Source organism: Paramisgurnus dabryanus, chromosome 13 (genome assembly GCF_030506205.2).
Source record: "Paramisgurnus dabryanus chromosome 13, PD_genome_1.1, whole genome shotgun sequence".
NCBI lineage: Eukaryota > Metazoa > Chordata > Actinopteri > Cypriniformes > Cobitidae > Paramisgurnus > Paramisgurnus dabryanus.
Genome location: NC_133349.1, coordinates 10,852,467 through 10,869,530, shown reverse-complemented (window position 1 = coordinate 10,869,530; position 17,064 = coordinate 10,852,467). Strand labels below are relative to the sequence as shown.

The window sequence follows — 17,064 nt, the reverse complement described above, 5'->3', positions numbered from 1 at the left end:
TCCCTATCCAACTGCAGCATAACTGCATTCCTCCAAGCTTTGGCTCATACATATTCAGTTTAACCAAAAAAGCAAAGCAAAATCTCTTTCAAACTGCTTATGAAGCAAAAATCACTGCCCATGTAAACCACAGATGGACTCCAAACTGAAAACATCTGTATTAAGACTAGACAGGCAACAGGCTAAGCATTGTTAAAAGAGCTACAATGCAACTTTTCTTCCAATGTAGATTAATTGTATTTTACAACAGTCTCATCATATTTTAAATTTAGCATAGGCTCAGAATGTAGGCGGTGAAGCAGGAAGAGAGAACGGTTCTAATTTTTTCTTTCTCTTTATCATTCTGAAGCTGTAGGATGCTAGTTGCCAGCGGAGGGGCTCTTGGATGGGCCATTTTAAGGTGGCAAGTGGAGCTGCAGGAACAAACAGTGGCATAGGGGTTGGGGTCTGGAGCAAGAGGAAGAGAGACACAAACGGGAAGAAGAGCCAAAGGGGAGGAACTGCCCTCCCTTCTGCTGGCACACAGCAACACAAATGAAATCCCCACAATATGCTTCCCACGAGGCATGTAAAGAGCTAACTGCGACACTACCGTATTTCACTTCTTTCCGAGCAGGTACAGCAAGACACGCAGCCATGTAGGATTAACATACCGCTACAGCTCTGCTTCACAGACATGCAGATCATGCGGTCTTTACACACGCAACCTTGAATGCAAAAAACAGGGCAACTCATGCATATATGAGCACAGTAAGAACTGCCGAACTGCAAAGATGTTTATAGAATTAAGGAAAGGGGCATCTAGCTTTAAGTTAGCACAAACATTTTAAATGCAGAGGATCTGTAGCATCAGCTTTGTTTGAATGTGCTGTAAGTGTTGGTTTTACCCCATAATGCAGTACTGTATAATTGGTTTAAGGTTACCTTAATCATCTACTTTTAAACTGTATATAAGTAAATAGGTGATAGTGTTTCTATAGCTCAAGTGATAAGAGCACTGCGCTAGCAACACAAAAGTCATTGGTTCAATCCACAGGGAACACACATACTGATAAAATATGTATACCTTAAATGCTCTGAAATTCATTTTGGATGAAAGGATCTCCCAAATGCATACCTTAACTTTTAGCCAAAGTTTTAAGAAGTATATGTAGCCCTTGGAATCAAACCCACAACTTTTGTGTTGCTATCACAATGCTATACCAAATAAGCTACAGAAAGACTCTACACTGTATGTTACTCTAACCTAGAAGTGTAAGAAAATGTGCATATCTGTATATTTTGTTGGTCGATTCCCCCACCACAATATTGATTTTTCTTTAATTATACAATATTCATGGCATTTTTTTGTTTTGAATTTCCCTCACAATCGCTAGATAACCGTCTTCTTATCTTTACACTTCAAGAGTGACGGGAAGTACTTGCTAAGGTTTGCATATGGTGGGGTGTTCCTGATCACAGTTTTCCTAAAATAAATTATATCCTATTATACACTCTAAAAAATAGTGCTAAATAGCACTAAAAGCTCGTAATCAGGGGACAGTGATGCGCGGGTTGATCCAAAATGAGCGGGTGCCTGCGGTTGGTCACCCGCGGTTACAAGTCATCCAAAAAAATTTTTACTGATTCGGGTCGCGGTTGGGTCGTTTGAAATAAAGATGCCAGTTAACTAATTTAAACAATTACTACTTTAAAATTTTTTATTTTTTTTGCAGTCTGAGTTGTGGGCGTGTTAGTTGAAAACGTTGTTTGGGTGCGGGTTGCTTGTACATTGACCCGTGCATCACTGATAGGGGAACCATTTTTAGTGCTATATAGCACCTATAAAGCACCTATGAAGAACCATCTGGGGGTGATATAGCATCACTATAGCACCAGATATGGTTCTACACTGGTAAAATGGTTCCCCTTACGATTACGACCCAGTGAACCACTTTTAGTGCTATTTTGCACCATTTGTTTTTAGAGTGTAGTCCCAAAATATGAAATATCGCCTTTCTTAAAGTATCGCAATTTGAATCATTGATCGCAACCCATGTATCATGATACGTATCGTATAGCCAGATTCTTGCTGATACCCAGCCCTCCTCTAATGTAATGTAGTCGGTTTAAGTTAATAGTAAATACAGTAAATAATATATTTAACTTAATAAAACCATTCAGTTTAGATGGTACCCGATGAAGCACATTTTAAGTTACCTTGCGTTGCAAAACGTTTTACGTTATTTTTCAGCTTAATGATCAATAAACTGAACCTAAAATGAAGTACACATAATTCTGTTACAGTCATACTAACCCTCTTTTTGAGGGTTAGTATTTGGTTTCCAAAATCACAACAGTGTCTTTAGCACTAGAAAACAGCCAATGTGAAACATCCTGGCAGCGAAAATGGGAAAAGACGCGGCCATTGTTTTTGTCAGTAGGGTGTCAAGCTTCCTCTTCCTCTTTTTCTGGCTCACTGGCTCATATCTGGGCCAAGCTGCACAAAGAGAGTGTTATAGCATCTTCTATAGCTTTAAGAACTTCCACTGCCCATGCTGTTTCCACGGCAACTGGTGAATAAACTGCTTCAGAGGCAGTTTCCAGTCTAATAATAACTAATCACTCTGAATGAAAATTGCACACAAAGACAATGCCCTTCCCTGCAATAAACCAACCCAAATCACATAATTTTAGAAATGAAATGTTTTTAACACTAAACATATAGATTTACACAACCACAATCCTTTAAGGCCTGAATTGTACTGTTGCATGTCATTAGGATATACATTTTACACTTATGAAAAGACAAAACAAAATGACTGTACGTTTCTGAGTATACTATAAACTATGAGACATATATACAGCCCAAAATCCAAAAGAATTTAAATGTATATACAAGTGTGTGTGGTTGAAGGGTTAAAAATAAATTTAAATAAAATACTTTAAAACTAGATGTTGGCATCAGTACCAAACCATCGGATTATTATCATCATACATTTTGTCTGCAAAAATGTCATGTGTGCAAATGCAATGCATTAAAGCAGAATTTCTGTTACACCCTGCTCCATCAATGAAACATGTAACTAAACAAACATATCTATGCATTATTTTTCTTATAATCATATGCTTCCATACACTTATTTCACACTAAAAATGTAAGATTGTCTTAATTTGCTTCCATTATTACATCTCATGTATGACTGTGGTATGTCGAGGAGAGAGACGGGGGAGTGAGAGGGTGATCTGTTGATACACGACGCCAATGACAAAAAAGCCGTACATTTACACAAACGATATCACACAAAACAGTCTTTTTTACATTTTCGACATGCAAGGAGACAAAAGAAAAGGCTTGACTTACCACATCGGGATTGAGGCGTGCTAAAATGGCGAAGGTGGAGAGTCTGTCACACAAGCATCTGGTCGTGCTGGAGTCGACGGGCACAGCTCTGCAGCCACGCGCAGACCAGGAGCCCAGCAACGACGAGCTGCGGAGCGGAGAGAGACAAATCAAATCCCCGTTTTATGGGTTAAAACTGCTATTTTACATCATCCAGAGCGCATTAAACCCGCCGTGTGGGAGCCGGAGCGCGAAAAAAGACTGAAAAAGACAGATGAATGGACGATGTGATGCCGCGCGCACCTCTGCTGTCTGCATGGCCAGGTTAGCTGATGTGAACAAACGGCATCAAATATGCGAATAAAAGAAAAGAAAATAACAAATGCCATTATTTTATGTATTATATTTAATAGCTAAAAATAATAAAAGTAATAATAATAATAATAATATTTACTATTATTATTATTTATAATATTAAATAATAATTAATAATGTAATATTTTTATTTATGTCAATTAGGCTACAAATAATATTCATACACTAATCAAGGCAAGCATCACTATTATTGCTCATTAACGTAGTCCTAGCTTATATTAATATGGGCCTATTTCCCACTCAAAACAGCACCACTTAATATACACAAAAGTCTGTTATTGACCTAAATAAGTGGATCTTAACCTTTTTGACTCGGAGAGCCCCACATTGTCCACAATAATATTTGAGCAGACACCCAAACTCAATTGACCAAACGCTTAGAAATACAGGTTTGTAGTTGTTCTTAATATATTTTAATGCTTATTTGTTTTGTTTTGTGTACAAGTGGCTTATTGAGAATATGTATTATTGGCACTAACAGCCAAAAAAATCTATTAAACATGCATTTATTAATTAAACATACCATCAAAACACCATATAAGAGGTGGGTGGGTTCTTCACCCTGAGTAGCAAGCAAGCTATAGCATAGCAGTAACACATAGCAACACCTTAGTAACCACAGCAATGCTTTTGCAACAGCACACAGAGCTCATAGCAAAAAAAAAAAAAAACTAGGAATGTTGTCAGGCAAGCACAGACATTTTCTTAAGATTTTGCTGAAATCGGTTTATTGATAAAAATGTTTAGCTTTGTTACTGTATACTGAAAAATGCCAAAGATCTCCAAACTACCTAGAATCAATAAAATCGACAATTAAAGTTCCTAATGGAGAGGGTTAATGTAGCAATATATTTATACTGTAGCCAGCAGCACATAAAACAAGTGGTGTGAATAACAGGTTTTTGTACCTGTCAAAACTTTGGAGGATTACAAATTGCGGAAAAGTGCAATGGAGCAGAGGACCGATGGCTAATGAGACCTAAAAAACTTCTTAACAGAGTCATAAGCCAAGCCAAGTGTCTCACTTTTTATGAAAGATAGAATAATATCCTCATACTGTATGTTCAGTATCAATTCATTCGCAGAACTGAATAAATGCCTTTTTGTTTCAGTACTTGCATGACTGGACAGAAAACTGAAAGTAATATTATTAATACAGAAAATTATAACATTATGATAAGTGGTTACAACATCATACTGTAGCTGCAGCCTATATATGCTAAAAAAAATTATATATGAAAATATATAGGCTAAATAGTTTTTGATTTTATAATACAGGTGTTCCTGTAGCTCACTACATTATCAACGCAAATTTTGTGGGTTAAAAGCCCAGGGAACACACATACTGATGAAAAATGTATACAGTACTTTGGATAAAAGTGTCTGGCAAATGCATAAATATAATGTGCAATTTTCATAAATCATAACTAAATAAAAAAAATAAATTAATTCAAATGTATGTTTCCGACTAAATTTTCCATACAAATGATGACAAAAACAGCACAAATATTATGAATTAACTAAATAAAACATTAAGGCTACATTTGTGAATCCAGCATGAATTGGTGCCGAAAGCCACACTGTAATTAGTCCACCTACATAAATGTGAATCTCATAATCTTGATGATAAACCCTCTTGACAGCGTATTTCGGCTGTGCCTGGTCTGATGCTCGAATAATTGCAACAAAGACCTCATATTAATGACATCAATGAAAGTGATATGAAAGTCATATTGAAAGGCAACATACCCACTCCATGCACAACTGATCCTTATAGCAAGTCATCAATCACGCAGCATCCTCTTCAAGCGACCGCAATATGAAGCCAACATACACACAAAACACACACACACACTTAAACTCAAGGCTGCAAGCACCAGTTCAACCCACCACACAGCACAGTTCTGCAATGCCTCATCCTACTGTATGTTACCCACAATGCACCTGATGCTGAGGGCCATACAGTACAGAAGTGGAAGCGCAGCGTGTTGCGGCCCCAGGGGAAGGCTCGGTGTCAACGTTAGCACATAAACCTAAAACCCAATATATTATCACCCGCTGCACAGACACTGCACGTGATACGATTAAGGCATTGTGTCGACTACACAAATATAAAGACAGCACAGCTTTGTAATTGGATCACAGGGGTTGCAATACAGCCGCTGTGCGTGCGTGTTCGAAGACGAGATGCCAAATCCAGATGCGTGAGAAAAATGCCAGCAGGATAACTGAAAGTGTGAGAATATGAAAATACTGTATACCCATCATGTCATATTTTTAATAAAATAAAATGCATGCTGAATGCCTAAAGCATAGACATGAAAGGAAACGTCTATGCAAAAATGGCTGGCAATGCATTGGCCTGTTTTGTTGGCTTGCGACTGAGGTGCGAGTCAACATAAAACCTACACGCCTTAAAGCTGTTAAGTAAAAGACTCACTGACAAGCCTCCTCACACTCTTATTTCTCTCCCAAATATGAGCTCATTAATCATAGCAGCTGTCCGAGAAGGATTTTAATTTTACACCGAACATGCGCCACCCCCCCAATTTCCCTGATCGCTCAATGCAGCCAGATTACATTTTACTGTCTTCTCGCTCCCTTTCTTTCTCTCATTCACTCCCTTTATCTGATTTCCCGTCACCGTTCTCTTCGTCTCTCCTTTTCTTTTTCTAATTTCTCAGCATTAAGATTTCGTCTCGCAAACCTCAGAAGACCCTGTTTGTGCTTAGCACATGAATTACATGTCAAATCAAGCGACTTGTCGAGGAGGTGTGTGCTATTACTTTCTAGTGATAAGATTTTCATCTGGTGGGTGATAAATTGGGAAAAAGATGCATGAAGATGTGCATCTACTGTACACCCAAGCAATATTTAGGGACCACCAGGTACCTGTCAGCAAGCACCACCCAAAACACATTACATTACATTTATGCATTTGGCAGATGCTTTAATCCAAAGCGACTTACAGTGCATTACAAGGTATAAACGGTTTCAGTATATTTGTTCCCTGGATTCGAACCTAGGCACTGTACACGCATTGCTTTACCACTGAGCTATACAGGAGCAACCATCTAGCAACTCCCTAGAAAACATCCAACATATGCACAGCTACACACACCATTCAAAACACCTTAGCAAGGCCCTAGCAACCACCCAGAACACCCTGGCAACAACTGTAGCAATGCCCTGGCAACCACTGAAAATCCCTAAGAACATGACAGCAAGTTTTGTAGCACCATTATCTTGAAAAATGCAAAAATCTAGTTAGTTATTCGTATTTTTATTGTTCGCTTTCCCCTCCGGGGAGAAAACAGAAAAGTTTTTATGTCTCATATCTATAATATATCTATATGCATCCATCTAAATGCAAATATCCCACCCACACTGCATTAAGCGCTATGGGCACAGCATAGATTTTCTGAAAGTTTGGAAAGAGATGCAAAAGAGTGCAAAAGCAGATAGATGTGTATCGAGAGGTAAAAGTTAAAGCATGACCCATGATTCTTTAATGTACAACATAATGCTGTCTTTATTATCGCTGCCGATGTGTGTAAAGTACAGAGGGAGCGTAGTGTGCATGAATCATCACCGCATCAAAGTGACCTCAGTGTTGGGTCAACTCAAGATCCAGGCAGCTATCTGCAATGTTCAGCTTTCTCTGATGTGCACTGTCAGTCAGGGTTATATCATACTTTAAAAGTAAGACAAGAGCTAGTGGTTAAAAACATTTTTGTAAAAAGAAGTAAAGTTCAACTGTAACAACTGATAAAACAACTAATGCAGTACTAATAAAGAAAAATAGTCACACATGGTAGAATTAAATGTGTGGAGGAGACATCTCGTCTTACAGATGGTGATATGGGGGTTATGCCAGTTATGCCCCCACAATACCTGATAGAAACCAATCTCTCAATTAGACTTTTACTGTCATAAACATAAATACTGATCTATTTCCCATATATAAATATATTCATCAATGTATTTACAGTGTATGGCAGGTTGCCTCATTATCATCATATCATGCATGTGCATCTACAAAAAAAAAATACACCCTGCTGTGTCACTGTGCTATGTGACTGAAGATTCGTCCAAAAAATCTCAGCAGACAGCAAAACAGCTTTAAATCAATAAATAGCTTCTCACCTGTCATTCTCATCCCATGAAATGCAGGTTTGGTTTGTGGTCCCCTGTGGAGAGAGAACGCAAGAGATGTACAGACTCGTCATTTTGCTTTGCGAAGATTGTCTGTATGAATTAATTTCAGTGTCCGAGTGACAGAGTTTATAGGCATAGTCTGAATACTACTTGAATGAGACTGTAAACACACCCTGGGATCGGGTGGGTTTAAAGGTCAGGCTGACTTACGTTATAAAGGTGTGAGAATTCAATTTCTAGTGGAGTTGAAAGAGAGCTGGGGGTGGGTTTGATTGTCAGAGAGATCACCTTGGAGTTCAGCACTGTGCTATTTCTGTGGAAATCACAGAGCATGAGAAACAATATGAGGAGAGGAGGTCACAACCTTGAGTATCGCAAGCTGCCACTTTTCCCATGTGTGACACATTGCTTTAAGGAAGCTGTGGCATTAGTCGAATGCTATCTTGAGTAGAGTAAGGTGCACAATGCCCCACCACCATCACCTCACCTCTGTAGAGAAAGAATACTGCCCAAGTTTCGGTAGAGTACGATACCGGTCACGAATGCTGAAGCTTCATCTTCATCTGTAACACACAAATCACAGATACAGAATAGACATAACACCAGACAGTCCTTGGGCCCTATCTTGCACCCAGCGCAATTGACTTTGTCGGTGACGCATGTATCATTCGTATTTTGCACCGTCGCACAGCGGGTTTTTCCCTCCACAGACGCACGTCGGCAAACTAGGGAATAAACTTGCGCTTCCTGGGCGGTTCAGCGCAAAAAAGGAGGCGTGTTCCGGCGCAAACCATCCCTGATGCTATTTTGCAGTTTCAAAAAACAATTGCAACACTGACCAGAAAAAACTAGTCTAAAGTCAGTGGCGCGTTGCGCGTTGTTCATTATGCTATTTTAAGGGCGCATGCTTGACCATAATGTATAGCGTGCACAACGCGCACACACTTTGCTTATCTAATCTACACAGATGCAACAGTTATTTTTTGCAAATCATAAATTGTTACAATAAAAAATATTAACACATGAGATATGGGAAATCATAGTGGTGAGCATTGTGGTGATAGTTTTTATTTATTTTGTGTGGCTGCATTAAAAAATAATCATGCAAATAACGATTAAAATATTTTCATACGTTTTGTGTGGCTGTATTGCGTTTATTTTATGTAAATAATAATTAAAATGTTTTCATAAGAAACCTTAATGTATGTGAGCTTGATTTGTAAGTGTACTTTGGTGTTGGACTGCTTGCGTTTCTTGGCTTTCAGCGGTGAGGGTGGACGCAGCGATGTCCTCTGCTGGCGTCAGGTCCTTTGTAGAGATCCACCTCCCGTTACACGGCATGCCCGATTTATGCTGGCAAGCTTGGCATTCCCCCGTCTCCTGACATCATTGTAGCGCTTGCGGCGCAACGTCCTGGGATGCCAGCTGATGAGACAATTGTGGCTATTTCCTCCCACGCCCGTTTGGGCGGATTTCTCCCATCCCCATACAAAACAACTTCTCTTTGACTGCTCTTACAAGAACGTAGGTCTCCTCGGCTGTGAACCGCTCCTGGCGTGCGCCTGGTAAATCCGTCATAATAATAGCAACCCGCCATGGAACTTGCGCACTTGCGTTTAAAGGGAATGTTGGATGACGTACTGATTGGTTTATTTGACGTTACGCCCAAACCAAACCTATGAATAATGAACCTACTTCAGACCAACCCCTTATTGATTTGCGCCCGGCGCAAGAGTTATTTCTCACGCCGGGAAAATAGCAAAAGCGCCCAAGATCCGCCCACAAACTCACTTGCGCTTTGCGCTTCGCACTTGCGTTTCAGATCGTTAAAATAGGGCCCCTTGTGTTAGAGTCATGCATACTATATGTGTACCCTATTCCATTGTGAATCCCATTCCAATCCCATTTTAATGGTCTCAAACTTCAGTACTCAGGCACTCATTTGGTAAAAAGCTGCTTGTGTTGTTCATATGCAGGTACGTGCTTGATGTTGGCATTGTCTGTTGGTTTACAATGACAGGGCCATATTTCCTGCACTAATGAAGAGACTACAGCTGCTGAAATGTGCGTGTAAAATGATAGGGCATCGGTCCAGCCTCCGTCAAACTCGCATTACATCACTGTCAAAAAAACAGCAACCTTCTGAAACACTGCACATACACATGTGCAAACACACAAGGTCCATCTGCTCTTCAAGCTACACTACTCATAGCAAAACATGTGGACTGGAGCCTGGCAGATTGGGGTATGCTGTAGGGCAGAAATACAAAAAGAGTAGAAAACAGACAGTGAAAGAGAGAGAGATGGTAGGGGTGTGCCAGGCAGCGGGCAGAGGCCACATCTCCAGGGCTGCAGCTGAGTCCCCATGGGCAAGAACGCAGAGTGATGGAGGGGGGCATTTGACAGTTTGGGGCTCCCTGAGGGTAATTGTGTTTTTGCTTGCCCACCCTCATCTCCTGCCAGCATGCCACAGCCACAATAATGGGAACAGATGACACCTGGGGGTCCATTTACCTACAGCACATAGCTCTGGAGGAATGTGCTTTGTTAAAAGGAAGAAATAGTTTCCTACAAGTCTATGCGGGATTAGTTTTACCTTGTTCAGTGAATGTTTGTTTCGCAAGGCCTACTCTTGTGACTTTTATTCCATCTGAGTCGAACGTGTCTGTTTTTCGCACACAGCTACTGTAATAGACAAAACACTGTTTTTTGGCATCCCCTAGAAATCTAATCTCATCTGTATAGAAATGTCTTATTTATCTTAACCTTCCTTGAATACTGTAACTAAATTTAAATTTCACTGACTTGTTCCTTCATTATTGATTTACAGTTGGTGGTTCAAGTACTGCTGGTGTCCCATCTGATTTAAAGAGATAATTAAATCAATGAGGATAGTCTGACTGCTTAGAATGCCCATTGCGGAAGCACTGCCAGGTACCATCCTAAATGAAGTTCGGGAGTAGCCTAAACATTCACTCCAGTCAATCATCATCATGAGCGTAGATAAGCAGCAGTCTTTGCGCTTTCCAAGCGACAATTCTTCTGGCATCCATCTCTGCTCTTTTCCTTCTCCGTGCAATTTCATTATAGGGGGGTTTTGAGCTCAGAGCTCGGATCTAGACTTAGGTTTGAGCCCCCAAGAAGACAGCAAACCAAGTTTGTTTACCATTAGCCATTAGACTGAATAGGCAGGCACACTCAACTTTGTCTCAGATGCTCATCGTACAATTACACTCAAATGAGACAAATTGTTAAAAATAGTTTAAAGCCTATATACACTTCTGAGACGTATGCAATTTCTAAGGTCAGATCTGAGAAACAGGGGACTTCTGTAAAACCGCATTCCTTTCTAGTAGAATCAGTTGAGATATTAAAGAGATCTCATTTGTGTTTTTTCCCTGTGAATCTGAATGGTTAATCCGCTCTATGGTGAATGTGTGTTCTGTTGGATTCAGTTTGCTGAACCCCTCCCTCTTAGCATCCACCAGGGGTCATTTGCATCATCCCAAACAGTCTTCAGTATAATGCTCTCAGCATGCCCAAAACATGACAGCCTGTCAATCCACTGCTGGTGGTATGGCAACAGATCTCCCAATGGGAAGGGGAATTAAATCTAATTGCGCTTGATTGTCTCCTGCAGACTCCTGATTAGGCAGCAACTTCCCTATTAGCATAGTCACAGGGGGTGGAGCCTCTTTATTGACCTGTAACATCAGACCTGGTAAAAGTCTTTCTAACTGTGAATGAAACACTGGGCTGACAAGCCAACCCATTTGCGTTTAAAGAAAGAAAATACATTATGTGACCCTGCTTGAGAAAATCTCATGTGAAAGTCTCATAATCTAATCACATATGTATGTGGGATTTTGTATGTTTCTTACCTGGCTTTCCAGTGACGAGGATGTTTTTGGCCACTCTGACTTTGTCCTCTGAGTTGCGAGCCCAGTCCACCATCCCCCTCCACCCCTTCATAGGGAAAGTGATATCCGCATTTCCTGCGACGGGCCGCTTGTGAATACTCAGCACTGAAAAAAAGTGCCAGAGGGAATGGTAAGAACTATAGCAACACCAATATCCTGACATGCAGCACTGCTATCACATATCAACTGTGTAGTCATGTTGTCAGAACATTCAGCAATAGACTTCTCTAAGTTAAAACTCTTTTATCCTTATATCTAACTAACCAACCAACACTTTATTCTAACTAAACAATGAATGAATGAAAGCTTTATTTCGAACATGTAATAAAAAAACAATGAAACAACTAACCAGTTAAACAATGAACCAAGCCAGTAACCAACCAACTAAGTAGATGACTGAATTACTACCCTGCTAACTAACTAATTCATTCATTCATTCATTTTCTCATTCATTAACTTAACAACTAACCAATTTACTACCCAACTAATTAATTTACGTATGGGGCAGTTTCCTGGACATGAATTAGATTAAGCCAAGACTAGGCCTTAGTTATGTAGCTCCAAACCTGTTTAAGTTTCTTTATTCTATTAAACAGGATATAATTAAATAGGATATTTGATAAGTAAGGGATAATGTAGAGGCAGCCGGTAGTTATCGGGAAATAAGCCCCGACAGTGTGATCAGGACCCGACGCGAAGCGGAGGGTCTTGTATCACACTGAAGGGGCTTATTTCCCGATAACTACCGGCTGACTCTACATTATCCCGCTTATTACACGGCTACTTGTCACATAAGAAAAAAAAACTGGACATGAATATGAATTTGAAACATTTTATTGGCATATTTGTTTTAAATTAACATTTTTTATCCTTCCGCGAAACTTTGCACAGATGCATAAAATGATCGTAATACCTTATTAAGATCCTCTGCTTCATACTTGTCTGTCTCCATTTTTTTCTCTTTTAGCCAGTCTTTGAGAAGTTTTAATGCCCATTCTGTATTTTTTTGTGTGTTGGCTTCGTAGCTGTCATGCTCTATTTTGTCAAGTTCAGTCTCAGTAAGCTCTCTGTGTCTTGTCGTGGTTGTCCAGTGTTTGTCACAAGATGGCGCCAAACAAACAGTAATCTTTATTGGCGCGGAGCGATCTTACTCGTAAAAGTCGTATTGGCTATGCGTTATTATTTTGGAGCGGTTATTATTCGAAAAGAACGAACCTGCAAATGTCTCAACTGACCAATCAGAATCAAGCATTCCAGAGAGCCGTGTAATAAATGATGATAAGCACACAGGTTATGGTACTTATTGACTTCCTGCGTACCATCAACTTTGTGGTTAAAGGGACACTCCACTGTTTTTGAAAATAGGCTAATTTTCCAGCTCCCCTAGGGTGAAACATTTGATTTTTTTGCCGTTTTGGAATCCATTCAGACGATCTCCGGGTCTGGCGGTACCACTTTAAGCATAGCTTAGCATAATTCATTGAATCTGATTCAAGCGTGCCGCACAAGCCCTGAAAAGTGAGGCCAAAACGTTTCGATCGCCCCCCAGTGACTGGTCCCAGTATAGGACATAAAGCCCGCCTCCCCATGTTAATCAATGGGATTTGAGACCAACTAAAAAAATTAATTACACTTCAATTATCTTTTTTCCGAAGCTGGTTTCTGTCATTTACTGTAGTTTTTATCACGCTGATGTAAATTCAAATGTTTGTTTTTAAAATAGGTTTGTGTTTAGTTAGTTATTTAATGATATAAAAACGGTGGTGTCACGTCATGATTGACAGCTGTGATATCGTGTGATATGCGCATTCTACGAGAGCGAGGGCGGGGTTTTGACTTCGCGGCTTCCCTTCCTGCTCACTACTGGGCATGACTGGTCCCGAAATCGCTATTGCGCAGACTCAAGACCCAAGATGTCAGCGCCATATCGGGACACTGGCGGCTTCACTTTTTACCAATGGAAGAGAGTGAACAGGTGTCGTCCATCTTTTTTTACAGTCTATGATCTGATTAGACCATTAGCATCGCGCTCAAAAATGACCAAAGAGTTTTGATATTTTTCCTATACAAAACTGGACTCTTCTGTAGTTACAGCGTGTACCAAAACCAACGGAAATGTAACTGAATAATCAAGTGCTTTGCTGACGTAACATGGCTGCAGCAGGCACATCACTATTTTACGCAGCGCCCTAAAATAGTCCCCTTGGTAACTTTTAGTAGCAGGGGACTATTTTCAGGCACTCCGTAATATCATTGCGCCTGCTGCAGCCATGTTACGGCGGCAAAGTCCTTGATTATTACGCCAGAATGAGAGTATAGTTCCTAGACATATCGGCCTAGAAAATCGCAACTTTTACTTTTCCGTCAGTCTTAGTACACAATGTAACTACAGGAGAGTCAAGTTTTAAATAGAAAAAAATATCAAAACTCTTTGGTCCTTTTTGAGCACGATGCTAATGGTCTAATCAGATTCAATGGATTATGCTAAGCTATGCTAAAAGTGGTACCGCCAGACCCGGAGATCAGCTGAATGGATTCCAAAATGGTAAAAATCAAATGTTTAACTCTAGGGAAGCTGGAAAATGAGCCTATAATCAAAAAACTGGAGTGTCCCTTTAACATAATTTATCAAAATATCTTCTTTTGTGTTCAACAGAATAACATGAGGGTGAGTAAATGACGACATTTACTCTATCCCTATAACCGTGTGCAGAACTGATAGGTACTTTCCTGTGAGACAGGTGCGGGCGCTATAGGAGAATCTGAGCTCATAAACAGCTCAGTGATTCAGAGGTAAACAGAACCTGCTGTCACCCCTCACACCTTTTATTTAAACTCTGCCAGCTGTGGCCCACAGTGTATGGCTATGACATCTCATCCTCCTGCTGCTCTTACAAAGCTGCCTGCCGAGTAAAACACAGCTTTCATTGTGCTAGATGTGGATGATTCAGGTTGGGATTCCAAAGCTTTTAGAATGCCCAGAGCAACACATATTCCGAAGCCTGTGTGGATGGCATCTCATTCACGGATTGCTCAGGGGGTTCAGTGGGATATTGTTGTGAAAAGCAAGGCGGGGCAGACTGCAGCAAATACTGTAAGTACAAAAAAAATCCACTTGAAGTCCCAGACCTGATCTTCCACTCCCTTGTCTTCCACTGTGGTCACTCCATTTTCATTCATCTGGAGCTCCTTGGTGTGACTCACAAGTGTGGCTCATTAACACTTGCTCTGCCCACATGAATCCCCATCCTGCTTATAACAATTGCGTATTACCAACCAACCCAGTATCACGAAATTACGTACCTTTATTCTTTTCCATGACACTGTCACGTTTTTCAGTGTTTCTGTTTATATGTCACTGTCACATATTGGTTACATATTGGTTTTTTCCTATATTCTTACCATTGTCACTTCGGTTTAGGGTTAGATTTACATAAAATTGCATCCTTACCCAAACCCAACTCTAACCCTAACGCCAGGCGACAATGGTTTAAAAATTAGAAAATATAAAAAATTAAACAGAAAAAATATTATAAACCAATACTTAAAGTGACATCCTAACGCAAACACCAAATCTAACCCTAAACTGAAGCAACAATGGTTTGAAAATAGGAAAAAGCAGTTGAGTAACCAATACGTGACAGGGACACGAAAACAGAAAAGCGTGATACGGACACGTATAAATGCGGAAAAACATGACAGTGTCACGAAAATGAATACAAAATTTACGTGACTATAGCTACAACATTTTGTGATAATGATTTGTACCAACTTCTTACCTGTGTGAATATAATAGTGTTTGGAGTAATTTAATTGGATGATATCTATGTCAGATTTCTTTTAATTCCTGTTCAATATCCACTTTTTGCAGATCTCTATTTCTATTAATTTTACAAATAACCCCTTTTGGGTTTTTTAGCCCCCCCACCCCTCCAAAATTCAACTACTACATTGCCTAGCACCCCATGACATCATAACAGTGTTGAATATCAACATGTACTAACCCAAGTTGTCTGTGACCTCATAGGTGTCCTGGAAGTCCTTCATGCGGAGACTGATGACGTCCACAAAGTCCTCCACCAGACGAAACAGCTCCTTCACATTAGGGCCCAGCTGCACAAGGAAACAGAATGCTTAATTTCACAGACTCATATCCCCATTCATAATGTGAATTAGTGGATTTATTTTTTAGATGTTTTACCCATAAATAAAAAAAATTCTAAAAATGAAGATACTCTTGCAGTTCTGCCATAGCTTAATGACATCTTTCTTTTGGAACGTAAACTGAAGCTTGTATTAAGGCAGAAATTCAAACCTAACTAATGATCTAACTAAACAGCAGGAGACAGAGAGCTGAAAGAAAGATGTGCAGCCATGAGAAGAGAATTAGCCAATTAATCACCTTTAAAAACCAGCTGAAACAAGCATAATTACTAATTGAAAAAGAGTGAGGGAGACAGTGTGAACGTTAAAAAGACAAAGAGAATAAGGGTGTGAGTGAATGAATGAAAGACTGAATAAATTATTGAATGAAGGAATTAGGTGAGTCAACCAATTTTCGTAAGTTAATTAATGTGTAAATAAACGAATGATAAAGTCAGTGCATAAATAATTTAATGAATAAATTATGGACTAAATGAACTGAGAGTCAACACATGATTTAATAAATAAATAATTAAATGTTGCGTAGGTTAAAAATGATTGAATGAATAAGTGAAAATGAGTATGAATGAATGAGTGAATATATTACTTGCATGACTACTCAGAAAGTACTTAACGGAACACGGCCACATTTTGGAAAAGTAGCTTATTCACCGTTTCCCCCAGAGTTAGATATGTCCATACATACATGCGTGCGTGCTGTTACTCTGTCTGACGCAGCCCCGCCAGCTTAGCTTAGCACAAACACTGGAAGTGAATGGCTCCAGCTATCAAAGTGCTCCCAATATGTGACAACATTTTTGGAGTGATTTGCACAACTCTGACCGAACTCTCTGCTCCTCACCAGGTGGCTTCTTGGGTGCTGCGAGCAAATCACTCCGCCCATTAGCAGTGCTTTGCCTTCTAAGAATATAGTTCCCAGTATGTATACTTTTAAAAGATGGCTGTGTCTCATTTGACTTTGTTATTTGTACACGGTGTGATTATACAAATCACAACACATAAATAGGAAAATGTTTGTGTTATTTTGTCACTTATTGGGAGCAGTTTGCTAGCTGGAGCCATTCACTTCCAGTATTTGTGCTAAGCTAAGCTAGCAGGGGCTGCGTCAGACAGAGTTACAGCACG

General features: G+C 39.8%; 1 protein-coding gene and 1 long non-coding RNA gene across 3 annotated transcripts in view; one reads left to right on the top strand and one right to left on the bottom strand.

The window, feature by feature from the left end:
• The window catches only part of adgrb1a (adhesion G protein-coupled receptor B1a), a 103,676-nt gene that overhangs the window by 25,195 nt on the left and 61,417 nt on the right, over window positions 1-17,064 (bottom strand). Inside the window, 6 exon segments of the mRNA XM_073811550.1 lie at window positions 3,344-3,470; window positions 7,844-7,887; window positions 8,066-8,168; window positions 8,343-8,418; window positions 11,737-11,880; window positions 15,780-15,888. Coding sequence (XP_073667651.1) covers window positions 3,344-3,470; window positions 7,844-7,887; window positions 8,066-8,168; window positions 8,343-8,418; window positions 11,737-11,880; window positions 15,780-15,888 — 603 coding nt within the window.
• Window positions 3,459-16,585, top strand: LOC135788984 (uncharacterized). Of its 2 annotated transcripts, XR_012334777.1 has the most exons (4): window positions 3,459-3,646; window positions 11,749-11,905; window positions 14,517-14,568; window positions 15,803-16,585. It is a non-coding gene; the product is annotated as an uncharacterized lncRNA (long non-coding RNA). The 2 variants fall into 2 exon arrangements; XR_010547474.1 differs by lacking the exon at window positions 14,517-14,568.